This window comes from Labrus bergylta, chromosome 6 (assembly GCF_963930695.1).
Source record: "Labrus bergylta chromosome 6, fLabBer1.1, whole genome shotgun sequence".
Classification (NCBI taxonomy): domain Eukaryota; kingdom Metazoa; phylum Chordata; class Actinopteri; order Labriformes; family Labridae; genus Labrus; species Labrus bergylta.
The window spans coordinates 10,895,459-10,921,577 of record NC_089200.1 but is presented as its reverse complement, the minus strand read 5'-3'; the positions used below and the strand labels follow the sequence as shown (position 1 = coordinate 10,921,577).

The 26,119-nt window shown below is 40.7% G+C and overlaps 2 protein-coding genes across 11 annotated transcripts in view; one reads left to right on the top strand and one right to left on the bottom strand.

The window, feature by feature from the left end:
* Positions 1-391: 391 nt before the first annotated feature.
* rfx2 (regulatory factor X, 2 (influences HLA class II expression)) lies at positions 392-25,581 on the top strand. 9 transcript variants are annotated; one of them, XM_020656596.3, is made up of 19 exons: positions 392-590; positions 5,850-5,900; positions 10,606-10,714; positions 11,268-11,357; positions 12,688-12,770; positions 13,467-13,737; positions 14,934-15,008; positions 15,930-16,111; positions 16,283-16,402; positions 16,701-16,822; positions 17,177-17,295; positions 20,729-20,841; positions 20,997-21,148; positions 22,000-22,097; positions 22,429-22,578; positions 22,691-22,899; positions 23,021-23,174; positions 23,287-23,329; positions 23,542-25,581. In XM_020656596.3, exons 3-19 carry the CDS (start codon positions 10,607-10,609, stop codon positions 23,661-23,663), a joined length of 2,211 nt encoding a protein of 736 aa, XP_020512252.1. In that variant the 5' UTR covers positions 392-590; positions 5,850-5,900; position 10,606; the 3' UTR covers positions 23,664-25,581. The 9 variants fall into 9 exon arrangements, with proteins under 9 accessions (XP_020512252.1, XP_020512243.1, XP_065811793.1 ...); XM_020656587.3 differs by lacking the exon at positions 5,850-5,900 and adding an exon at positions 726-799; XM_065955721.1 differs by lacking the exon at positions 11,268-11,357.
* fcho1 (FCH and mu domain containing endocytic adaptor 1) overlaps positions 25,582-26,119 on the bottom strand; it is a 52,742-nt gene continuing 52,204 nt past the window's right edge. For both annotated transcript variants that reach the window (XM_020656556.3, XM_029281419.2), the window contains one exon: positions 25,582-26,102. In XM_020656556.3, the coding sequence (XP_020512212.1) occupies positions 26,074-26,102 (29 nt within the window). In that variant the 3' untranslated portion in view covers positions 25,582-26,073. The remainder of the gene's footprint in view (positions 26,103-26,119) is intronic.

Below are 26,119 nucleotides of genomic sequence, written 5' to 3'. Positions count from 1 at the left end.
TAAATAAATAGACAATTATAAAGCAGTGAATTACAAAGTTATTGCACATTGTATTCCCGTCTTGTTGGGTTGGGGGGGTGTTTATGGGTTGAGGAGTTTGTCCACAGCTCTGGGATAGAAAATGTAGCCTACATATGTATCTTCACTTTGTATTTTTCGATCTTAAGAACACTTTTTACTTTTCAAATAATAATATACACCAAACAATAAAAAAGTCCCCCAAAATATCAAAAAGCACAGGCTTAAAAAAAAAAAAAAAAATGAGAATCCCCCTTTAACTATAGTTTCTTAACTAAGAGCGCCCTCTAGTGGGTGAAGTCGCACTTACATGCTTTTCAAACAGGGCGGTACTTCCTGTCCACTTGGCCCCTCCCTTTTGTATAGTGAGGGGCCCTGACGTATGCATTCGAGGGTAGCAACTGTTGCCTCGAGACCCCGTCGCGCCATAGTGACTGTAGCCGTGGATACAGTTACTTACCAACGGTCGCAACACTCAGCAACAGCAGCAGCATCTGGAAGTCACCGAGCGCGTGGGAGAGAGGAAAGAGAGCAGAGCGAGGGCAGGAAAAACTTTTTTCTCCAAAACAAAGGTGACTATATTTTTAATAGAGTTTAGATTTTTTTTTTTAAATTGGAGGCTCCGGGGTGAAATTATTTGCTGTCAGTTGTTTTTTTTTTGGGGGGGGGGGTTTATTTTCCACAACATAACATTCCCTTCTTTGTAGCATCCGCCCCAGGTAGATAGAAGAGCGGCTTCCTCACCTCAACACGACCCGCAGATCCTCAGTCAAGCTACTGGGTGAAAAAGCTTTTACATTTCACATCCGCCAACTTCTTATTTTTTTGGCTGCAGCCTCAACGCTTCTCCTTGCTCAAAAACACAATGATTCGACACCACTTTTACACTTGTTGCTGCGTTGTGTGTGTGTGTGTGTGTAGTAGTAGGTGCCGGGAAGTGAACGCACTTCCACATCAAACCCCAGCAGGATGGATGGTTCAGGCTATCAGTGAAGCTAATCGCTAATGCTAACTTGAGGCAACCCGGTAGCAACGAGTTGGATTCAAAACGTTTGTGTGAGATGTAAGAAGAAAAAGAAAAATGCAACCCGGTCGCTGCAGCTCGTCTCAGCACTGACAAACTTAATTCTTCTGAGTTTCTTCTGGTTGATTTTCACTTGCTTGCTTATTTTGTCGTGAAATGAATATAAAAAAATGTACGTAGTCGATCACGAATATACTTCCACCGGCGACGTTTCTCCCGAATCGACGCGATGTGTTTACTAGTCTCAAGAAGTATCTCCATCAATCTCTTTTATTCACACTGATTGTTTTCAACATAGAAAAAGTTTACCCGACAAAACTTTTTATTATTTTCTTAATTTCAGAAACGACTTGAATAGCAGGATGTGTTACAGCTAGGTGGTGCTATGATGGTTTTCAGTTTTGTTTTTTTACAGTCTTGTGTTAAAGATATCTTGTTTTTTTTAAATAAATTAAAAAAACAGGGCCGCTTGTTACTCTTTATATTAAGCTGATCATACTTGATAAACAGACAAAAGGAAGTTATTGCTAATGGCGAAGTTGTTCCCAGCAGCGCTTCTTAATTGTTCAAGTGGCAGATCTCATTATGGTTTCTGTTTGACCCCAGGTAATCTTACATTTCACCTTTCATTAGTTTTACAGTGGGGCCCTGGAAGGTTTCCAGCAGTTTGTGTACATTTGTTTTTCTTGTTTTGGGAGTATATCTCATTTTGTCTCCTGAGAAACACTAATTCTAATGAACTATCTTTTTCTTTTAGAGGCAGCTGTCAGGTGTGTGGTCATTTGTACTGTTATCTGCTTCATACTGTAAACGCTCATGAGGGATTTTTGCTGTATGGAAATGTCTGTAGTTGAAGTTTTCTCTGCTTGATTGCCAATCAATCAAGTTCTAAACTTGAAAAGTGTATACTTACATTAAGAGCTGAATGATCAATTTAAAGAGCTGCTGTATTATTGTTGCAGGTAAATATATATTTCCTTTTAGGTGGAAATATATTGAAAGAGCTTGTTGGAGTATTGTTTTATTAATAAGAATTACTTTCTTGGTTGCAAATAAGATGTAATGTGATGCAGCTTTTAGGAGAGTTGGATGGGCATTAGCAGATGACTAATCCAGTTCTGAAAAGTGTCCGATATGGAAACTTTGCTGGATTCAGTCGGACAACTGAGTTCGACTACAAAGAAAATAAAAAGATGACTGTGCTGAATCTGTGTGTAACCCCCATCGACCCCACCCCTACCCCCGATTTGAGCGTGACACTGTTATGTTTACATGGCAACTTGATACACAAATACACCCAAGTCATGGAAAGAGAGTGGATGGAGTGGGCCAGGGGGTAATGTGCTATTCTGTTAAAGTCAGAGTTTTTAATCAGGTTAGTTGCATCTCCCTCTTTGTGGCGAAGAGTGAATAACTTTGGCTTGCTGAGGCAGGTCAGACAGGATGGCTAAACATCTTTTTCTTTTAGATTTATGTTGCTTTATACTTTCAATCTGTCAGAACTTAAACGTTCACTGATCCAGCTTGCCATGGCCCTGACTGCAGTGTGTGATTTGCAGAAATGTATGCCTCTTGTCTAAACTTAATAACCTCCCATCCTTTATGGTTCTTTTAAACCCTTTCTGGTGTTGCTTGTTGTGTGTAGCAGTGTCCGCTGTTGCCAGTGTGCCATTTTGAGATTTTAATGGACCCATGTGTGTAGTACAGTTCAGCTATCAATAGGACAGCTGCAGTGGTCTCTCGGGCAGCGGGTGACCTGACACAGCTTTTGGTCACGTGTCCTCGGTGTGTGTGTGTGATCCTGTGTGCACCTTCATCAGTGAGCAGTGCTAGTGTATTGGTGTTTGTTGCGATTGCTGTATTTAGCTTATCTTGATGAGGCCTATGCTTGCCTCGGGGAGAAGTTGTCAATCCAATAGCCTGCTACAGATATAGACATGGACCAAGCCACGGCCTTCAATTTTGTTGCTGCAGTTTACAGTTGATAATTTCCTTATAAAGTTACATTAACCTCCTACTGTGCTTACTGCACTGCCTGGCTTTTGCACTTTTTATTGTATGAAATTAACACAGTTTTAATGGGTTATTCCATAACTCCAGTCAAAGGCATGTCAGGAAATCATTGAGCAAAGCAGAAGAACTGAGAGGAGAATGCCTTGTGGGGCTTGTTAAGTGGAAAATAATAGTGTCATTTGTACACATGAAATGTTTCAGTTTTATAATCTTCCTAACTCATTTATTTGTGAAGGGCTTTCCACTTCAAGTGGTGTGCTCTTAGAGTATTATAAGAATCTGTTGAAAGGAAAATAGTTAAAGTGTCCTTGTAACTGTTAGATCAAGTCCTCAAGCAACAAAGAGTTTTGGAAATCAATGTAGGCTTTCTTTGCTAGGATACAACAACAACAACAACTACTACAAAAAAAAACACCCATCTTGTCATATACCAGAAAAAAATGTTTCCACTGATTGGCCCTCACCCGGTGGCAACAAGTTGAATCTTGTTGTGAAATGAAATGTTTTTCAGTCTGTCTCTTCCGCTTGTGTGTGTGTGTGTGTGTGTGTGTGTGTGTGTGTGTGTGTCATCAGGGGCATTCTTAACATTCCACCTGTTTGTATCGTGGCTACACAACTGCTAATTAAATTTCCTGCCACAAACAGCAGACAAGGCAGTGACATTTGCATTACAATTACTGACCCCCCCCCCCCCCCCACCCCACCACCCTTCAGACAGGCATAGTAGCTACCCCCACCCTCTCTGCACTTTTCCTTTCTTTTGTAGAGTTTAAGAGAGGTTTATTTGGCTTAAAATGGGACTTCTGTCAGTGCAATCATGTTTCAGACTAATTACCAGAACCATGACTTAGACTTTAGTGAAGTGAGATTTTACAAGATTAGTAAGGAACTAGATCCAGACTGTATTTTTGGATTTAATTTGTTTTGTGTGCAGCACTTTTCTTTAGTTGCTGATTAATCCAGAGTTTTGCTGGGGAACAATGGCAGAGAGGACACAGTTGTAACAGGTGGAAACAAGTACATTTCAGTGCAATGCTGGGTGTCCACCCAATCCTGATCTTTTAGAATCTTCTAATCCTGTTCTTTAGTTTCAAAGGGGGGCAAATGTCAACGTGGTGTTGTTCAATAGAAGGGGGTATCTTAAAAGCAACATTGTATGTTAATTTATTTTGCATGTTAGCATTTGTGTTGCCTGACTGACGTGTGTGGAGTGGATGATTTTTATCCAGGGGGATAAAGTGTTGGTGCTAACAAAGCAGTCAAAGTAATCCCCAAAGCATGGGCCTTCCTGGATAATTTCAAATGTCAGTAAAAAAGGAAATGAAAGACAAGGAAGTCGCTTGTAGATTAGGTATTTCACAGAGAGAGAAGATTTAAATTGTATCCTGTCTTTATGTTTTTGGGTTGTCAGCTTGATTCAAAATCCCATGCAGTGTCACTTTGTCAGATCCTTTGTCAGTAATTTCATAGTAAATGATCTGGAAATAATGCTAAATTAAGATGATTTAAAATCAATCATTTCCTTATAAAAGTTTAGCTCATTGACAGAGTGCTGGTTGCCCTAAAATAATTCTTACGTATGAGTTTTGAGTGCAAGTTGATGTGTTAACACCACACCATGTTTAATCCCCAATTTAATTTTCTGTCAGAGGTATTAAATACTTAAATCTGCGTCTGATGGCAAGTACTGAGCATGGCACGGTATGATCAACAAACATTTGGATCGGTCGCAAATTTCCAGCATTAACTGATGAGTCATTGTTTGGTTCAAGTAGTGCCGGTGAATCCATACTGTACAAACAGTGTGTTGATTCTTTTTCTCTGTCATATCTCTGGAGTAAAAGCTTGCCAAGACTGCAGACTCCTCCAGTACAGCAAACCGCTTATCTCAGGTTCATCGGTCAAGATTGAGGCAGCATGCTGCCAACATCTGAGGTAATCTCAGCAGAATGTAGCTCCCTGGGAAATAAAAGAACAAGGGTTGAAAGCACACCTGTTCAAGGGAGACACTGGAAGTCGATTTAAAGAACAGTAGTGTGAACATTTTGCTTGGATGCAAGCCTGTGCTAGACTTAGGCATTAAGATACTTTTGCACTCCAGGTTCTCTGTGTAGGTGATTATTTTAGTGTAAATGAGCCATTGTGTGAAGACTGTTTAAAGACAGCCCCATGTCTCTTATTTACTGATGGACATATCTTAAAATTATGTGGAAAGGCAGGCTGTGGCCCATTTGACAAATGATAAATCCTTAATCATAATGCAAGAGTCCTGCGAATACAGGATCTAAAAAAGGACATGTTTTTAACTTTTTGTTTCCATGAAGTACTGTAACTTGAAAGAAACCAAATTCAAAGTCTGTTTAAATTTGACTATATTTTTTATCTTTACAGATATTGTTGGCTTTCAGTCCTGATATGATAAAAAAAGACCTTGTCATGGCTCAAAAGTTCAGCTCAATAATATTTTTCTGGGAAAGTGGGGAACTGACTGCATTTTCCATTTTGCTCAGTTTCAAGCATCTATTAACATGTATGACTATAGTCTTAATACATTCCCAGTTGTGAAAATCTTTCTGCTCCTTCTTTTTTTTTCCAATTTTGGACACTCAAAATTGACATCTTGAGATTTGTAATGTGAGGGCTGTGGGTGGTGATGGAGTGCGCAAATCTACAAATCTGGAAAGGGTTAGAAGAGGTAGGGCGTTCGGGGACTGGAGGAAGTTGCTAGTGTAGGGCACGGGTGACCATACAATCTCCATGGCAACCGTTTGATCTTTCTCTCTGTGGCTTTCAGTGCACGCAGTGACGGAGTGGACAGGTCGTGCTGATGACCAGAGGTGGGGAGGTGAGTGGGAGGGGGAAGCAGGGGGGACTTGGATTAGAGACAGTGGTCAGTGCCTCCTATTTCTGCTCTCTCTCTCTTCCCCTGTAAACTCTTCCATCTGCAGACCCAGAGAGCTGCTTTGATTGGATTAGCCATGAATTAATGAGACAGGCTTGAAGAGCAGCCTCTGTTGTGGAAATCTCTTATCATATCTTAATTCGCTCTTTGTGTGAGCATGTGTGCTTGTGTGATCCTATAGGCTTTTTTTTAATGAAATCAAAGAAAAGAACGGTTAATGTACTTTTAAGCAAAATGTATTTATTTTGCAATAATAAAACCCTAAATTGCGGTTGTTAAACTCTCTCCAGAGACCTGTTGTCTCTCTTGGTGCATGTATGAATACAGTGAACAAATGTCCAGTCCTCTTAAGATGAACCTTTTAAAGCACTGTGTCTGACTGCTTTATTTTGTTTTTGGAAGAAGTGCTGCTCTTCTCAAACTGTTGTATCATCACATCGTCTAAAAGAACTTTTGAAAAAGTGGACTTGGCTATAAGAGTGTTGTTTTTGGGTGGCAGGACTATAAAGCGACCTTGAAGAATAGACTGTTGTCTCCTTGATGACTTAAACATTCTTCGTTCTTTTTAGCCCCAAGTAGTTACAAAAACAGAGCACTTTATCCTGTCCTTTTCAATCAAGTCTAAACCAGCAAAATGTCTGTACATTTTTACATTACTCTGCCCCCATGTCCCCTGGTGTCTGAAATTATTAGCTTACATAGTATTTATTGTTGTAAGTTTCTACTTAGCGTGAGATAGAGGGATCAGGTGGGGGGATGGCATTGTTTGGTTTGGGAAGTATTCTGTTGGTTGCTCAGCAACAGGCTCCTGGAAACGGGAGTGGACGGTGTTGCCATGAGCAACCGTTGTTGCTCTGCAAACAATGTGGGCCAGTGCAAACACGAGCCAAGATTGTGGGCTCCTGCTTTTAATTGAACATCTGTATGTGTTTTTCTCTGATTGAGCACTGTTCGGGACAGATCTGTCAGTGACAGATGTTTAAAGCTTGTCTACAATGTTAACATGACAGACTTAAGTATTACTGACAGTGTTGGGTGCTTTGAGCTACTTTGAAATGTTTCCCTTGTTTCCATTTAGCTTTTAAAACTCAGGTAACTCTTTTAATGAGCGGCTGTAGTAATGTTGTTGTCTGCTCATCGGGGTTTTGCATGATTGAAAACAGACTTAGTGAGTCGTGTTTGTCATGGTACCTGTGTGACGTTTTCTCTGGGTTGAAGGCTGAAAGATTTGGTTTTTGAACAGTAGCCCATCCAGAGAAGCCGTCTTGCAGCAGTGTGTTATGTCTCCTGCTGTGGTCTACCTTTGTGCCTTTCAGAGCTGCTTGTGGGGAATTTGTGTGGCTTTTAACCTTCTCTGTGTGCACTCACTCCTGATTCTTTCCCCCTCCACCTTAGCGCTTTAGCACACTTCATATTAAAGCCAGCACTTTAATTGGGCTTTGATGGGTGAAAACATGCTGGTCAGTGCTATGCTTACTTATTCCTCCTCTGTCGTGTCAAAACACCCACTCCTTAATGGTGTCAAGAAGGCCTCTGTCACTTCCTCTCGTGAAAATGACAAGTCTGAAGATAAATGAAGGGATTGTTGCAAGTGTATTTATAAGCTACGTGACATGAATTAGACAAATTCCTTTCTTTAGAAAGATGCTTGAGCTTTGCAGCAGCTTTAAGATTGTTGACTCCTTGTTAGTGTCATTTGATAACTGTCTGTTCGTACTTTAAGGACCTACAAGAACGATGTTTGAAGTAAAACTTTTATCTAAATATGAGAGCCTTTACATATTAGTGCTAATTGTGCCCTTTGCTTGCAAATAATACATTGAACTTTGACTTTTAAGGGAAAGGTCAGCTAAGGCTGGATGCAGCACTTTGGATCATGTATGTGCCTTAAGATTGACATATCAGAAATTTCAACATAGGCCTCCTCCACTCAGTCTATTAGTCATGTAGGCAGAGCAGTGTTCCTTGCCTGTGGCAAAGTCTCTTAACATGGAAAATGCCAGTGGTGGCACACCCAAATCTGTTGTTTTTTTTTGTCTTAAAGGTACACTCTGTGTTTTTTTCTTTTATATTCAAATTGTTCCCCTAAGAATTACTTCTCCCCAGATGTTTTTCTTTAGTCGGGGTGATCTGCATGTGTGAACGCAAACAGCCAAATTTTTCACTCAGACTTTATCCAGAGTTGCACCTGCAAGCCCCCTAGAAGTTTTTCTGTAAGAAGTCAGGGTGAGTTGATGTGAGAACACTCATCATTTAAATGGTACATTGTGTTTTTTTTGTTCACTAGAATGTTCTTCTCCGCTGTTTTGTTGATATTGTGATTCTGTCAAACTACACATAGTGTTGATTTAAAGGAAAATATTCTTATTATAGCATAGTATAGCCATCTTTTTTTTTATATGTCCGCCACTTCTACATCGTTCTTTTTGCGTCATGTCTTACCTCAGCAGACCCCCCACATGTCTGACAGGGATAGTCTCTTGCTGTGATGTGCATGTGTGAACAACCAGATTAGGAGAATTTGAGGGACATTTTTGGGAGTGTATATTTCAAAACGGCTTAAGAATGAAAGTGCAGGGGCGCCAGTAGCCTCGTGAGGTACAGGGGTTTAAAACCTCTAGAGTGGGCGACCCAGGTTTGAATTTGAGCTGTGGCTTCTTCCCAAATGTCGTTCCTCACTCTCTCGCCCCAGTTTCTGACTCTATCCACTGTCCTAGCTCTATAAAATAAAGGCACAAAAAGTCCAAAAATAAATCTTAAAAAAACGAGTGAAATGGTTAGATGTCTCCTCCTGTGAATCAACATATAGTTTGACACGGTCTTCAACAGAATCTTGACCCTTGTCAGAAGTGAGAATAATATAAAACAAAATGAGAATCACTGATGTCCAAATTACAACTTAGTGTTAAGATCTGTAGGGAAACTATGGTTTAGTAAAACATATCCCCTTATTATCTCCTGTTGCCTGTGGGAACTTCTTGATTATGGGTTACAGAGATTTTGTGGTATTGTCTGTGATAGCTTCAACATGTTGTATTTAGTGGCAACATTTAAGGTGGTTTTATAAATCAGTGGTTTTATCTTGTATCAAGGAAGTCTTAAACACCGCCACAAAGGAGAATAGGAAACTAATTTCGGTGTGTGCACAACATTTATGTGGGAACTCTGGTTTGGTTAAATGTATTTACTCTTTGTCTCTATCATCCGTGTGGTTTCCTTGATTTGGACACATTTTCTCAATTTTTCTTCTCTCTGAGTCACATGTAGAATTTGTTTGTTATTAGTCATTGTTGATGAACTTACATTTTGATAAATTGGATCGATGTAAGATACAGAGTATGTATTTTGTTTAGAATTGAAATCACAAATTTAACAGCTTAAATCATGCAGCCCCTTTAGAAAGTTTAGATTTAGTAGAAATAGCACCTCTGCACCTGTTGCTTGTGGCTTCCAGATAATGGCAGGCTAAACGGTGTATTCGTATCTCTTTAAGTTGAAATAACATTTTAGTGCTTCTTATGTGTTGGAGCTAATCATAACATGTCAAGAGCAGGTTGTCTCGTTTTCTATGCTCTGGATGAAAATCTCTCGTCAAGCGGCTGACTTTTTCTGCTGCTCCTGGATCTCTGCCTTCAACCAATAGACTGCTCATCAATTCAAGTCAACCCCCCCCCCCCCCCAACTGTGCTGTATCTCCCCCTCCTTAGTCTAATCCTCCTCCCCCTCACACTCGAAAGTTCCTGTGCAAGAGCTCCATAAAGGGGGTGGGGTGGGGAGGGTTGGAGGAACAGAAGTGGGGAGAGGAGGAGGAGAGGAGGAGGAGGAGGAGGAGGGGGTGGTTGTCATGGATTCCTCGCCATAGCAACCGACAAACGTTTACAAAGCATTGAGGAATTTCCTCATATCAGCTGGATTATTGGAGCCCTCAGAGAACAGCTCTCGTTCGAAACAAACGCTGGATATCATCAGGAGCCTGGCAGGACCCCGAGCCCCACTGCCGTTTTCATCTTTTTCCCCCTTCTTTTTCTTTCAGAGTGGGGAAGTTGCTTTTTTATATGCTTACTCCCCCTTGCAGGTCCATTCTTCTCTTGTCCCGGCCTTACTCCCGCTCTTTCCCTTTCTGTTTTTTTTTTTTTTTCCGAAAGGAGAACCTTTGTGTAACTCCATTTTTAGCTCCCCTTTGCTATGCTGTGCACATTGTCACCCAGTGGAAAGCCGAGTGGCAGCAGTGGGTTTGGTCCTCAGGAAGCAGTTCAGTCCTGTTGGTAACTTGAACTCTTGTACAGTGACTTTTCCACCTGGATCTGATCTGTCAGCAAGACCATGAGTGTCTGTGTAAATCTGTTGGGCTGCGTATTTTGCTATTGATAAAGTCCATAGGTGGGCAGCCTTTAGCACTCTGAGAGCTCAGCCTGACTAAGAAAAAAGAAATCCCCTATTACACAATGAATCCCTTCATAGCTCAAAAAGGAAAGGGGTGAGATAGACAAACTTTAATGAAGTATGGCTGTTTGAGAACCATTTACATGTGCTATTTTCTTTTAAGCTTTAGTGTTATTTGTAAAATAATATTTTCAGTCTTATTAAAAACTCCATCCTGCTTATCTGGTTTCTTCTCCCCTTCTTCATGTCTCCCCTCAACACATAGCATGCAGAGCTCAGAGGGAGGGTCAGACACCACAACCAGCGTGGCAGCGCTGCGGACGTCATCATCAGCTCAGGCTCCGGTAGTACAGCCTGTGCCAGCCTCCCAGCAGGTAGGGTTCTATGTCTTAACAGCTGTAATGATAGGACTAATGGTGGAAACTGTCTTTTAGATGTTATTTTAGAAACTAGCTAGCTGTAGTCTAGTGCTTTTGCATGGTGTCTTAAAAACGGTAACCTTTATTTACAACAGATTTTCTCCTGGATGCATTTTGTCAGAAACTAAAGCTGCAAACTACATATCAGCAGATACTGTCAACACATGCATATTGTGTCCTCTTACCATGCTATCTTTTCCCCTTTCTTTACCACATCAGTTTGAAGCAATTGAAAGCGATAATGCTTTAACAGAATATATAGAACACATTCTTATTTTGTATTGTGATAAACCTCTTTGTCCTTTGCCTGTCATCAGAGGAGTACAGTGTCTTCTGTAAACATTTGGTATAAATCTTTCAGCACTAGCTTAAGACTTAAGCCTAAAGGGACACATTTGTTTACATGTTTGGCCGTGTTGTGTTGACTGTCATGTGTTTACAATGCTGTGCATGTGTGTGATTGTACATGCATACCTTTGTAATGGAGTTATGTCTTGTATCCACACAGAGGGTGCTGGTTCAGGCCACAGGCTCAGCTCAGAAGGGAGGACAAGTACAACAGCTTTCAGTACCCAGGGTTCAACAGGTCTCTCAGCAGGTACACAGTACCGTACTTACTTGTACAGGGCTGTGAGAATAATGTAACACCCATTGAAAATTAGAAGTTAAATTAGTTTGAATGATTTGATTAAGCCGGAGACTATTACTTGTTTTCTTTGCAGTAATTTCTACCGATCCAAATAATCAGAATCCTGTATTGTTCAAGCATAAAGCCTCTTTCTGCTAGGCTTTTATGTCACTTAAAAAAAGTTCATGTCTTATTTATGTCAGCATTTACAATCAGGATGAATGATAACAGTCAGACCAGGGTGTGGTGAATCTGATCTTTAAGTAACTCTATCAGAAGCTGCTTATCCAGGGCATGTGTCAAAGTTTTCTTTCTGCTTCCTCTGCCCCTCTTGGTGAGAAATGTCTTTCTGTGGCTGAGCCTGGCCCACTGCCTGCATACATGAAAATAACATTAGATCTAATAGTTGGTAATTAAACAAATGTTTATAATGTATTTGGTGATTAGGTTTTCTTTAGATTTCAGCTGCAGCTTTTGTGACACTGTGTATGGATGGTATGTAATGTGAGTTTGTAGCAAAGCCCAGTGATTCCTGGGTGCTTGAGTCGCATCCCAATTCAAAATATGTGTGATGTCTAGTGTCATACAATGACCAGAAGCAGACAAGACTGTTTGATATTACCTCATCTTGTTTATTTAGGTCATGTCACACCTCTCGACATCAAATTAACAGTTTGTTTATTGTTTTTTTTTTTGTTTTGTTTTTTTACATTTTTATGCATCAGTATAACAAACCGTGCATGCTGTGTTGTTTGTCAAATCAAGCTTGTCTTTACTAAACTACTGGCACTGTATGTCTATATCAGTTCACGTTGAAATAAATCAATAATGATTTCATCAGCTTTTTTTTTTTTTTAATAAGAGATGAAATGGGCTTTTAATCAACGTTATTTTTCCAACATTTCTTTTTTTCCCCATCCGGCTTCATTTAAAATGCTTTAAGCTCCTGATCGCCTTTGAATGCAATGTACTTATTTACCAATACAAATCATACATAACATCATCATTAGAGCCTTAGCAGCACTGAACACAATAGGCTGTGTTTGTAATCTTATATTTTACGGTTGAGGCTTCTGGTTTGGACAAATAATTATTCAAAGACCTAGAGGTGTACTGACTTTGTCACTGCACTTCAGTTACTCACTGTGAACCTGCGATGATATATTTCAATATAAATCTGATTAAAAGTAGTGAGTTTATTCTAGAGGAATTCTAACCTACACTTTTTATCAGTACGAGAACATAAAGGTTCTAACTTTTTTTTTTCTAACATTGCCCTGTTTGGTCTCTTCATAAATAGGTTCAACAGGTGCCACATGTTTACCCATCCCAGGTCCAGTATGTAGGAGAGAGTGGAGAGGCCGTTTACACCAATGGAACCATGTAAGCGACTTTATATTGTCAAAAAATTACCGCAATGCACTGTGATATGAGTTTAGCTTGTAATTCAGGCCAGCATAGAAAACAAATATATAACAATGAATTTTAGTTATAACTTTACACTGTATATATGAATATAGTTTGATTTACATAGTTTATACTGTTTTTACTTTCTGTATAGAATGGAGTATTCCATTATTGTTCAGAATATAGTTAAAATTTCTGCTTGAGTGCTGTACAACATTGTATTACTCTTAAATGACACAGACAGCACCATGCATAATGTTATGCTCCAAATTCAGAGTCCAATCTTGAATAATGTATGAATGAGAGCTGGATAAAAAGCCTAATGAAAAAAAAGGCTTTCCAGACCAATTTCCTCATCCTTTCAACCTCTGACTGCTTTTAAAGTGTCTCTAATCAAAATCCACAATGAAGGCTAAAGAGTTTTGCCCCTTAACATCTAAAAGTTTGATATGACTCATTTCAGCATCATCATCAACTACTTCATATCACATCACACACATGAATTATATGGTTGTGTATAAAACAAGAATATTCTATTCAGGTACATTCAATTCACTTTCTGTCTCGGAGGGAAAACTGTAGAGGCACAAAGAGTATTACACTTGACAAACTTTTTAAAGCACCATTCTGGAACGACATTACTGTATGCTAATTACAATGATCTCTCCCTAGCCGAGCAGCCTACTCCTACAATCCGGACACCCAGCTGTATGGGCAGAGTAGCGGGGGAACCTACTTTGACTCTCAGGCTGGTGGAGCACACGTCACCACAGTGGTCTCCTCTGCCAGTGGTGGGGTGCCCCCTCATGGCATGGTGGGCATTGCTATGGATGTGGGCAGCAGCCACATCATCTCCAGTGGAAGCACCTACCTGATCCATGGAGGAAATATGGAAGGAAGCCGCAACCACATATCACACTCATCACGCTCCTCCTCAGCTATGGTGAGCAATAGCCCATACTCATGTATTTGTGGTACTCTGAAGAACCTTTTCAAATACAAGAGGAAAATAAAGCCAGCAAAAAAGAGGAATCAGAGGTTTGCAACCACTAAACACAAACTTACTGGTCCAATATACTTAGGGACATTTTTTCTTTATCGTTATGTTGCCAAATTACAGTTTATACTCTATAGTACCAAAAGAAGTTAATACTTACTAACTTTGTAAATGTCTTTTACTGAGTTATTTACTTACTGAGTCCATATATGGTTAGAAGATGCAAAAGAAGTGCCTACTGTGATTAGCGCTACCTGCGCCGGTGTCAAGATTGATGAGGCAAGCCTTTAAATTTAGGGAGAGACAGCAACCTTTTGGGGCCTCCCTGCTCTGGAGTAACACACAGAGAGCCCGTAGAATCGGGACACAGGCTTAAATAATTCAGCGTTGCCTTGTTTCAGAGGTTTTCACAGGCACTTGAGCGCCCTGTGAAACAAAGCAACCCCTGGGGCTCATTACCATTTGGCCATGAACCCTCAGTAGCCTTCTTAAGGCTTGGAACGCTGCCGGTCTCTTTTTTCTTTTCTTCTGCATCTCCATTTTGGCTGCAACACGACATATCTTTTTCTTTTTTGACTTGAGTCAGCTACAGCTCAGCAGAATGTCTCTGGTTTTGTACTTCAGTTGGACTGCATTATTTTTTGTCGTCCAAAAGACAGAATAATATGCCAGTGGGTTTAACACCATGACAGTGTTGCTAGTGTCATGGTAACAATTGTCAGGTTTCAAGTTTTACAAATATTATTTCTAAGTTACATTGTTTAAACAATTTTGGGGGAGGGGGGTTGGTTGGGTTGACCTGGTGTCTCCAAACTTGATGTGACCTGTGCCCCTGTTTGTGGTTCCTATTTGCATACATTAGAGTGTCTGACGGCAAACCTTCACTGAACAGCTTAACCCTATGAATCCCTTGATTTGCATGCTTTTGTCAGTCATAATGGATTTGGCTGCTGACCGATTTGAATGGAAATGCAGAAATCTGGCTGCCCGCTAACAGTCTTATTTCCTTTTTTTTGTTTGTGTGTTTTTCATATACCTCTACTTACTTCTGTCCCTTTCTCCTTTCCTATCTCTCACTCTCCTGCTTCCTCACTCTTCTGTGTTCACTCTTTCTTTTTTTTGCATGCTTCTTCTGTCTTTAGCTTGAAATGGCGATTGAAAACCTCCAAAAGTCTGAAGGAATTGCAAGTCACAAAAGCAGCCTGCTCAACAGCCATGTAAGTCAACCAGGAACTTTCTTTGAAAAAGACATGAGCGAAAAATGAAACAAGCAACTAACAAGCCTAACTTATTGGAAGTGTGTTTGACTTGTGCTCTGTGAGGTTTAACACAAGTCCAACTGCTGGCTTTACTTAACCCTCCGCACTGTCCCAATGCTGCGCTTAATTGCCTTTAATCAGTTTCCTTCCTTGGTCTTTACTTGCATTCACTGTCACCTTTTTGAATGGGATCCTATATAAAATTCTTAACACTCTGCATGGACTTTGTTGAAGGATTTTTCAACTTTTACTTTTAAGTTCACCAAGAAAAGCCTCCCGTGTCAAAGACTGTGAATGCACTTGAACCTTTTCCTCTGGTTTGAACTCTGTCATTCAAGTTTAATGGAATTCAGACGAGATTTTGTTCTACTACCCAGAATTCTCTGCGTTTAAGCGCTCTCCCTACATTCCATCTCTGAATATCTTCTGTCATAACATAATCTCCTCATCATTTGTATAAATAGTGTTTGAAGTATCTGCTTTAAATCTGGTATTTTCAGCTTTGTTTATGCAAATTCTTTATGATTGTGTTGTTACAGACAGAATTATGACCATATCTTTTTCTAAAATGTCTTTATTTGTCAGATAGAATAAAGAGTGCTCCAAAAAACGTGAATGTTCATTCATTTAGCCTTTTTCATGTTGTAGTCATTCACTAGTCAAGCTAATTTCCAAAAGGAAGTGTCTAAGCAAGGCCACATCGGCAGTGTGAAGGAGCTGCAGTGCCTCTTTGGTGTTAAACCTCATGAAAGGTGGTCATTTGATGTGTTTGTTTTGTGCCTTTTTGATGTGATAATAAGATGCCGCCTCTGTCCAGGTGAATATCACAGAGCACATTTTGCCCGCTAATTGTGTCACTGTGTCTTCCTCTGTTTTCAGCTGCAGTGGCTGCTGGATAACTATGAGACAGCTGAGGGGGTGAGCTTGCCCCGATGCTCCCTGTACAACCATTACCTTCGGCACTGTCAGGAACAGAAACTGGACCCAGTCAACGCAGCCTCCTTTGGCAAGCTCATCCGCTCAGTCTTCATGGGCCTGAGGACCCGGCGCCTTGGCACCAGGTAGGAACAGGAAGAAGTCATCGCCGATGGCAGTAATCATGCAACTGTTATAGATGGGATGAGTGTGATGAAGCCTATAGACATTGCTGACGTAAGAGTATAATAATAGTGATTACACGGCAAATCTTCTCCTCACTGGTTTCTGTTTTTTTCTGTCTCTGAATCTACCAGAGGCAACTCTAAGTATCATTACTATGGCATTCGGGTGAAGCCAGACTCACCACTCAACCGGCTGCAGGAAGACACTCAGTACATGGCCATGAGGCAGCAGCCTGTCCACCAGAAACAGAGGTCAGCTCTCTCTCTCTGACTGCTACATCTACCCTTTTCTTCCCGTTGACATTGCCTTGTAACACAACTTTCAGCCATTTGACATTTACCCTGTGACCTTTTTTTGTATCTTTCCTTTGTATGAGATGTCTTTTGAATTAAGATTATTTACCAATGAAATTTAACTTTGAAAACTTTGACCCTGTGACAACTGCCTCATTGTACTTGCATTTATTTTTTTTGTCCTTTCTTTGTTCTTCCTACTTGCCTAATCCTTTTAAATCCAGCTCACATCTGTGTTCCTCGACTGTCTTTATAGGTTCAAGCCTCTGCAGAAGGTGGACGGCATGTCTGACAGCCTGTGTGGGAGCTCTCAGCACTGTAGCAGCACACCAGAACAGTCTGTGGCTGCTCAGAGCCAGCACCACCAGCAGTACATAGGTGAGGAGCTTGTTGTGCTGTTATGTCATCTTATTGTTTACAAATGTTTGACACTTCTTCTCCTTTCTTCTCTTTTTTTTTTTTGCTGTTCCCAATCTCTTGTAATGTCACTAGATTTTACTTTCAGTTATATCATTCTGCAAAATATAATGTTTGCCTTACTCAAACATATTGAACTCAATAATGGTCATCATAGCGTGTTTGTTTGAGGCTAAAGGATATGTTTCTGTTTTAACATAAACTTCATGACCAGACTGCTTTCTGTCCCTAGAATTTTCAAGCCTATTATGTGTGTGTGTTTGTGTGAGTAAAATGAGTGACACCTGTCTACATTTTTCTTTCATATTTATGCAGATACGGCCCACTCTTTGCCTCCATTTCCCTCTCCTGACTTGGGCACCCAGCCTCTGCCTGAACGCATCAACATGAATGATATGAAAAAGCTGCAGACACTTTACAGAGAGCACTGCGAGGTATATCATATCCCAGTACACACTCTTATTTTTATGACACCTTCACTACCACAGGAAAGTTTGAACACATTTTTATTGTCACTAGCTGCTACAGTTAAATGAATGTTGTTGTCACTAAAGCTAAAGCTGCCTGGTAGGCACAAAGAGGAACTACATTGATTTTACATGTTGAAGTCAGTTTGGAGGTCTCAGGGAGGAATGTTGACAACTATCTTGTATTCAAATGTAAACCAGCTCGATTGAATATATAGGTGTTTTCGGACCAAACAGTTCTGGGGACTTTTTGAAGAGGAACTATCCCTGAGAACTACTCACCATTGGGACTTCTTTCTGTCTGCATTCACACCGCCGTAGTACCTACTCTGAGGCAGGAGCTAATAAGGTTCCTCGAAACGGGTTCTAGGAACTAAAATAGTTCATGCTTCATAGGTCCTGCTGCGCGGAATCAATGAAAAGGGGGGAGGGTTCCAACAGTTCCTAGAATTATGACAAAGTTCCTGCAGTCTGAAAGCAGCTATTGTCTCTATTTTTAAAGATTACATGAGAGGACCAAACACAAAATGATAATGATAATACAAGCATTTTTTTTCTTCTGTGGCAGAAACCTTCACTTTTATACAAAGAAACATTCTATGGGCAAAACTGTAAAACTTGTTTCCTCCTAATCTCATTACATTCTTCATTGACTTTATCCCACACACATTAAAACCTACAGCCTTAATGATATAATATCCTTAATCAGGAAACCCAATGAAAGCAGTCAACAGGGGGCAGCTTTCAAAGAAACTGATGTGAATAATGTTAGGAAAATGTTTAAAGAAAGAGTTATAAAGACACATTAAACAGCATGATTACCATAAAATCTGGTTTATAAGACACACTTTTAATACCTAATTTTATATCTTATAAGTTGGCTGCGTTTTAGACACCGGTGCAACCAATATACCAGTATATAAAACTGACGCATGCGCCTTCATTACCGCGGGTGCAGAAGCCACCATCAACGTGCGCGACTTGCCACAATTACCAAAAATTCATCCGCATTCATTGTGTATTGAAAGCTAATTTCACGCTGAGCTGGGGAACACAGCGACACAGACCAGTCTGTGCAACATTTTCACATCTTTTCTTCCTCACAAGGTCATAATCATGCATTTACAGAAAACGTGTTATATTGGTTCTTAAATAAACCTTATCGAGTGCTCTTTTGATTCAAAGAGTCCTATATTAAAGTTAAAGAGTGACCAGCGGAGTCAGGCAGAGAGCTCAGAAACTAGGGGTCTGTGATTCACAGCTTTCACTGCAGGCTTGAGAGCTCAGCTACCATACTGTAGCTAGTAGGAGCGCAGACTCCCGAAAGTGAAAACAGACAGAACTGAAAGAGCGACAGAGCTGCACAGAAACTGCACGTTGATGACTTTTCTGAAATCGTCACGCAGGAAGACAGTTTAAACTTTTTTTTTCTCTCTGAGAGAACTTCAAAAACAAGGTGCGACTTGTATTCCAGCTTTGACGGTACATTTCACAGGTTGCACAGCATAGTTTATAAGTACAAAGTGGTTTGAAAAAAAAAAAAAAAACTTCCCAAAAGCATTGGCAGTGAGAGGGGTAGAAACTACATTGGACATTAAAATTTGGGGTCTTTACTGGCAGGAGAGCGGCTGTGATTAAAGCAGAGAAGCTCTGTCTTTATCATATTATCCCTGCCCTCCCCTTGTCCAGTCTCACCACGCTCCCTTTGTTCCAGCCGTCTTTTCATCTCTGTGCAGCTTTCAAGACATGCCAATTAACCTTTCAGCGCGCTGGGTGGACATCTTGGTGTCTTTGTGGTGGCCTCCCCTCGGGCCTTTGTGTTGCCTTGTCTGTGGACAGGCGCATTGGCTCCTGTCTTTGTCTGCCAGCATATTCCTGTCACTCTCTCAGCTCTTATTGAGCTGTGTGTTTAACGTTTATGCATTTTACTTTTTTATCTTCAATTTATGGGAGCCAACAGTGACCTGTTAATACATTAGCCAAGACTTTTACTGACATCTTTTAAAATAACAGCACAAATGAAGGTAAAAAGTTGGCCAATGCACTTTAATAAGTGTTTTTATTTTAACCAGGACTGTGAATGGCTTTGTACCTCCTCTCAGGCTTGTTTTTATTAATGTCATGGTAACAACAGCTAAATATTCAGGCACCAACTGTGCCATTAAATGAATGTCTAAACACAAATGATTAGGTGTTTAATGAAACTTTTGAGAGTAATGAATCACACTGTAAACTGCTGTGTCTGTGTTGCACACAGGTGTTTGAGGTTAAGATTGGGGAATCTCTTCAGCATGCCGCCCGTCTGTCTGTGATCATGCATGTGAACATGTGTTAGTTGTCCTCCACACGTCTGTCTTTCACTTTCTTTTTTTGTCTTTTCTTTTTTAAGGCCCGTTGTTTTTTTGTGTGGTGAAAAAAAAAACTGTGACGGCAAAGACAAAAAACCCGCTCTTGTTTGGAGGGGATGGGGAATTCTCCTTTTTGTTTTTGAGTTCTGTGTTTGACCTGTTGCTTAGGGCAACCGTAAACATGGTTGCCATGGCAACGGCTAGAGAGGAAGCAAAAACATATCATGTGATTGAAGCCTACACTGCTGCGTAACAAGATCCAGCAGCAAGTCCTGCTAGATAGAGACTGGGGAGAATCTCCAAGCACGGCATGAATTGTATGCTTGTACTCTTAGAGGCGCAATGTTAAGAGATACTGAAGTGTTTGAAAAAAACAAAGAGATAAAAGATAAAAGAGTGCGGAGTCAGGCTGACGTACTTAACTTCTATCTACATCTGATTATCCGTTTATTCAGTTTTAGTTTCATAATGTGCGTGTTGTGGTTTATCTGCTTGTCCTCTTTTTAGAACCAATTTTAGCTTTCTCACTGATCATTTAAGATCTCTAGATCACCGCTGCTTCCTTTAGCGCTCATGAAGTGCTTACTTGTGTGCATATGTGTGTGTGTGTGTGTGTGTGTGTGTACGCACGCTGCTCTCTAAGAGCCTCAAACATATAAACAGGAAAGAGGAAGTGTCACGGGTTAGTTCAGGTCAGTGCTTTGAAACTGAAATGAGGCAAATACATGCATTAATCTAAATATATTAAAAACAAACAAGGTAAAACAATCAACTTAAAAACCTCCAGATGAAGCCTGAACGTGGCCTTAAGGATTCTCCTGATGATTAATGTGCAGGGAGCTGAGTTTGAGCTGGCTCATTGTCTAACCAGGAGGGCCTGCAGTGAGCAAGAGCCTGCCCGCCTGCCTGTAGGAACTTTGTTGTGTGTCTGGTTGCCATGGCTCAGTTCTGTATGTTTTGTCTCCCCCACCCCCTTCGTCCCTCTCTTTCCCTCCTCTCTTCCCTCCCTCTCACTCTCTCTCACCCCTCCCTCGGTTGCCGCTCTCCTACAGGCTACTTTGGATGTGGTGATGAACCTCCAGTTCCACTACATTGAGAAACTTTGGCAGTCTTTTTGGTATTCAACACCGCCATCTAGTGACGGAAGCACCACCATCTCCAATAGGTCAGATCTCAAATTTAAGTAGGAACTAATGCTGAAAAGAAAGCTATTGTTACTTTAACATCTACATTTAGTGGTGTGTTTGAGCTGAATTAAATCCTATATATTTAGTAGAGTAAACAAATGTCTCCCTGTGTTTCTCTCCTGTCTTTGTGTAGTGATGATGACCTGGACGGTGTGATCCCACAAGAGAAGCTGGTAGCTCTGTGTAAATATGAACCTGTCAGATTATGGATGAGGAGCTGTGATCACATTCTCTACCAGGCTCTTGTGGAGATCCTGATCCCTGATGTGCTGCGTCCTGTCCCCAGTCAGTACCACTGTTATTTTTTTAAGATTGAATGAATGATAGACGAGTTTATTACAGTGCATGGAACAGCTTGACTCAGCTTGGTTTTCCATTTAAAATAGTATTGAGTATTGAAGATTATTTTTTTCTCTATCCCTTCTGTCAGTGTTCTAAGGTAGCTGAGTGAATACTAAAAGGTTAAAAAAAAAAAAACTTTTTAGACCACAGATTCAGTGAGTGTGTTCGATTGAATGTGTTAGAGCATGAATGGCAAAGAGTGAGAGTGAACCAGTTTGTAGTTTGGAAAAGGAAAGGGGGCTAAGTTGTTGCACTGAAGATGAATCAGTGCTTTCTTTTCAGGTACTTTTCATCATTAGTGAAAAATGCCTGGTATCTATTTTATGGCAGAGTAAAGCAAAACCACACAGAAGAATTGCTGCAATACTGTTATGCAACTCCTCTATTTAAGGCCACATCTGAGGCCAATACTGATTCCAGTACGACCTAAAATGCAGTACTGGGTATCAGTGAGTACATCAGTCAATGCACCGATCCAATAAATCCATCATTTGTTAGCCCCTAAAGTTCAGTTGGTTTTAGATGAGTTATCATATGAAAATCACAAAGTGTGGGGCTAGCAGAGAGTTAGTGAAGCCAGCGGAATATCAGCAATCAGTGTTTTTGCACTCTTAATTAATTAAGGTGACTTCATTTGCAACTTTCTGATGTTTTTAAATCTAACTAGACTCTGAGATACCGCGGCAGTAATGGCATCCACCGCAAGATGGCAGCGCCCGCAAATCTGTCGGCAGATTCATCTAAATTGAATGTAGTAACGTCAGTTTGTAATCCAGGCTGCTCTGTTTCTTCAGGCACTCTGACTCAGGCCATCCGAAACTTTGCCAAGAGTCTGGAGGGCTGGCTGACTAACGCCATGACCAACTTTCCTCAAGAGATTATCCGCACAAAGGTAACCAGCTTTTCAACTACTGTTTTCTGGATTGAATGTGCACATAAGATACTGAAGTGTGTGTGTGTGCAGACTATTTGTTACATGCAGTCACTCTCCTCAACCTCTTAGGGAATATTTAAAAAATAAACCTGTGTATATTACTCCAGAGGTGGATTTAGTAACGCCTTCATGAGTAAACCTTGTACATAAAGGAATTTTTACTCTATTCAGAGAAAACTCAGGCAGCCCTAGAAACCTAAATTCGTAATTAGGCTATAATAGCTAAATAAAAATACATAGAGGGACATTTAAAGGGTCTTTGATGGATTGGCTCTGTTTCCCATTGTAGGTGGCTGTCGTCAGCGCGTTCGCCCAGACTCTGAGACGTTACACTAGCCTGAACCACCTGGCTCAGGCAGCCCGGGCCGTCCTCCAGAACACATCTCAGATAAACCAGATGCTTTCTGACCTCAACCGGGTTGACTTTGCGAACGTCCAGGTAAACTTGCCTGGTTATTTTACATCTACACTTGATTTTAAAATCATGCATTGCCTCAGGTCCAGACTGTGTTTTTAGGTTTCTCACCGACTGTGTTTGTTGTGTCTAACAGGAGCAGGCATCCTGGGTGTGTCAGTGTGATGAGAGCGTGGTTCAGCGTCTGGAGCAGGACTTTAAGGTCACCCTGCAGCAGCAGAGCTCTCTGGACCAGTGGGCAACCTGGCTTGACAACGTGGTCTCTCAGGTCCTGAAGCCTCATCAGGGCAGCCCCAGCTTCCCCAAAGCTGCTCGCCAGTTCCTGCTCAAGTGGTCCTTCTACAGGTACCAGGCTGTTACACTTTCCTCTCTGCATCAGTCTGGTTAGCTCTCTTGAGGCGTAGATGCTGCACTTTCTGTTAATAATATTATAAATGTTGTGTTTTTGTCTCTCTCCCTCCTGTAGCTCCATGGTGATCAGAGACCTGACCCTGCGCAGCGCCGCCAGTTTTGGCTCTTTCCATCTGATCCGCCTCCTGTATGATGAGTACATGTTTTACCTGGTGGAACATCGTGTGGCTCAGGCCACCGGGGAAACTCCCATTGCTGTTATGGGAGAGGTGAGAAAGACCAGACCTGAAGCTGCTTGCTCAAAACAGTAAAATTACATTTGTAATAACTGATGGTGAAAATAGTCTGAGGCCTAAAGCTCTCTCATGTTTCTGTTCACAGTTCAGTGACCTGACCTCTATGATGCCATCACTGATGGAGAAAGGTGAGATTTGTTTTTATTTTTGGGGGGAATTCAGAAGAAGACATGATTTAGAATTTGTTTTGTTTAAATTATTCCTATCCTAGGGTTATGTTGATATTAGGGACCCCTTTTGATAAAGTGCTAAGGTATATTGGTTAGAGGTGTTAGTAGTCCTTTTCCCTCTTCTTGGCATTAACCCAAACTCTAACATTCCACTCTACCTCTGCCGTTAGATGCGTCTTTTTCTGATGAGATGAGTGACCTGGGCAGTGACGCTGATGCCTCCAGAGGGCCGACTGAACCGGCCGTTAAGAGAGAGAGGATTGACATGAGTCACCCTCTGCAGGAGATGTGAGTCTGAGCGGGAGCCAGACTTGAGAGCCACGAGGACCAGTATGTCTCCCCGAGGAAAAAGTGACCCTGAAGTTGTGTTTGGGGCCCTTTAGGGACACTGAGGGACAAGCACACTGCTTCTGCAGTCAGTGTGCCATGTACATAAAGAAGAAAGTAGCAGCGTTGGTCCTCCCCTCACTAGCGTTTAAACAGACGTTGATCTGTCTCCTGAGTAGCTCATTCATCTGTTTTTTCTTTCTTTTTTTTTTTTACTCACAGGGTTGTAACACAGGCCTGATTTTCTTTCCCTTTTCGTTCCAACTGTGAATGACTTTGTGCAGTAACTTTTTATTGGATGTGTATCTTTGAGTGGTGGTGTGTGCTGTTTGTGATTCGTCTACTCTTTTTTTATTTGAACTAGATGTGCCATAGTGTCATTTGAGTGCCTTAGATCGCTAACTTTAAAAACCACCACTACAGATGTCTGTCCCTCAGCTGTGCCTCTACCGCAGTATGAATGTATCGTCTCCAAACCTCAAGACATTCAAAGCACCTTTAATGTAGATTTGGTGTAGGTGTGTACTCTCCTTGTTGCCTCTGCTGCAGCTCGCAGCGTATTCACTAACGCACACACAAAAACAAACAACTACAAACATGCAACTTACTGACCCAAAGGACCTTTCCCTGAAACGTTCCCACCAGCTTAGCCACAGTCAGGAAAACGGGGAACTCAGTACGCGTGTAGATGTTTCTTTACCTCAATAGATTTTTATGCTGTGGTCCTTTTGGCTCAGATCACATGAGGAAAGTATATACAAAAAAAAAATGTAGCCACTGTTGCAGTCTGTGTCTCTTGATCCTGTTCCCGTTGATGTAAATAGTTCTCATTCATTTGGTTTCAGCCCTGAGATAGCTCCTCTGGGTGCTCTATGGATACACCTTGTACCAAGAGTAAGGGATAAATCCAGACTAATCAACTTTATGCTAAAACCTAAACTGGAATCTGCTGTCTCATTGACTTATTTTCTGATTTTTAAAAATGGTTGTACATTTCATCATTTAATCAAAACACATTTGAGCATATAAACCTATGAAACCAAAACCCATTCACAGAAACAGGATCTCTTTGTCGTGTGTAAGCCAGTACACACTCCCAGAAATCAGATACTTTGACCTCATGCTGTTTCTCAGATAAAGTCTTATGTTCTGTTTGGATTAGCTAGAGGTAAATACAGTGCATTAAATGGGGAACATGTCCATAATAAATAATATAAATATATATATCTTTTTATGATGTAGGAAGTCTGTGCTCTGTGGCCTTTGCCTGATCGCTCCTCACACTGTATCAGAAGAAAAAAAAAAAAAGCTTTGATGTGTAATGAATTAGCCCAGAGTGTGTGATAAATGTTTCAAATCTCAAATGTTCAGTGTATGAAATCAAATTATTACTTAGGGTGCTTCTGCTCCACAGTAAGCTATTAAACTGTAACAAGAGAAATTTCTATTTATAAGATCTATTCTGAATTGATTGGCATCTGCTTTGTGTTGGAATCTATTTGGTTGATTTATTTTCTCCTCGTTTCCCTCGGATGATTTTGTTGTAGCGATGAGAATCCTCAAGTTTTTACTTATTTAAGGCTTTTTGTAACTCGTGCCTGTCACAGTACTTTGCCTTCAAGTGCTTTGGAAAAAGAAGTAATTTCTGTGTAATTTGTAATGTTTGGTAAGACTGTTTTAGTATTTTTCGGCGGAGGATTATTTTTTATTGAACTAGATTTGGTTCTTCTTACAAGTATACTGAACCCTTATTTTTGTGCATTTAAACCTGTTCTTGACTACACTTTAACTAGCCTAAGGACAGACAATGTCTGTAATAAACTGCATAGTTCAGCTGTATTTTGTACTTGGTCACAATGTGTAATAAATTGTTGTAAACCAAAGCAGTTTGAGAACATTTATTTGTATCAAATGACATCACAAAACCTTGATTTGGAACAAACAGCAGATTTACAAACACTTTATTTTACTAAGGTTTAGTACAAGTGGCTTGTTCAATATTTTAAGTTATTCTAGAGATTTTCTTAATACCATATTTACATAATTTAAAAAATCCTAGTTTTCATGGTTCCAGTAATATTCTTAGCATTATGCACACATTTTCTTTTCTGCCGTCTAGCTTAGTGTGTAGTTTGAAAACACAATGAAATGATTCAGTAGAAAAAGTCAACACAACTCAAATTAGAGGAGAACAAGAGGAAAAGAAAGCTTGGTCCTAAAACAGCAGGACACCGTCAGAAGGAGGTGCATGTCCTTCAGCGCTGAGGTGTCAGTCTGAGTCAAGGTCGCCTCATCTTCAGTTTGTATATTTAACAATGAATCCCGTCTTCACCTTTCACCTCTGGACTCCCCACAGCAAGGATCATTTACACGATTCACAAGGAGCAGCCTGCCATGTACTTCCCTGTAAACACATGACTC

Bases quoted from the DNA above. Each gene is read 5' to 3' on its own strand.
- rfx2 (XM_065955717.1), top strand. From the start codon at position 10,143: ATGCTGTGCACATTGTCACCCAGTGGAAAGCCGAGTGGCAGCAGTGGG. The intron at 12,771-13,466 runs GTAAGCGACTTT...ATCTCTCCCTAG, and splicing joins GTTTACACCAATGGAACCAT to CCGAGCAGCCTACTCCTACA. The intron at 23,175-23,286 runs GTGAGAAAGACC...TTCTGTTCACAG, and splicing joins CCATTGCTGTTATGGGAGAG to TTCAGTGACCTGACCTCTAT.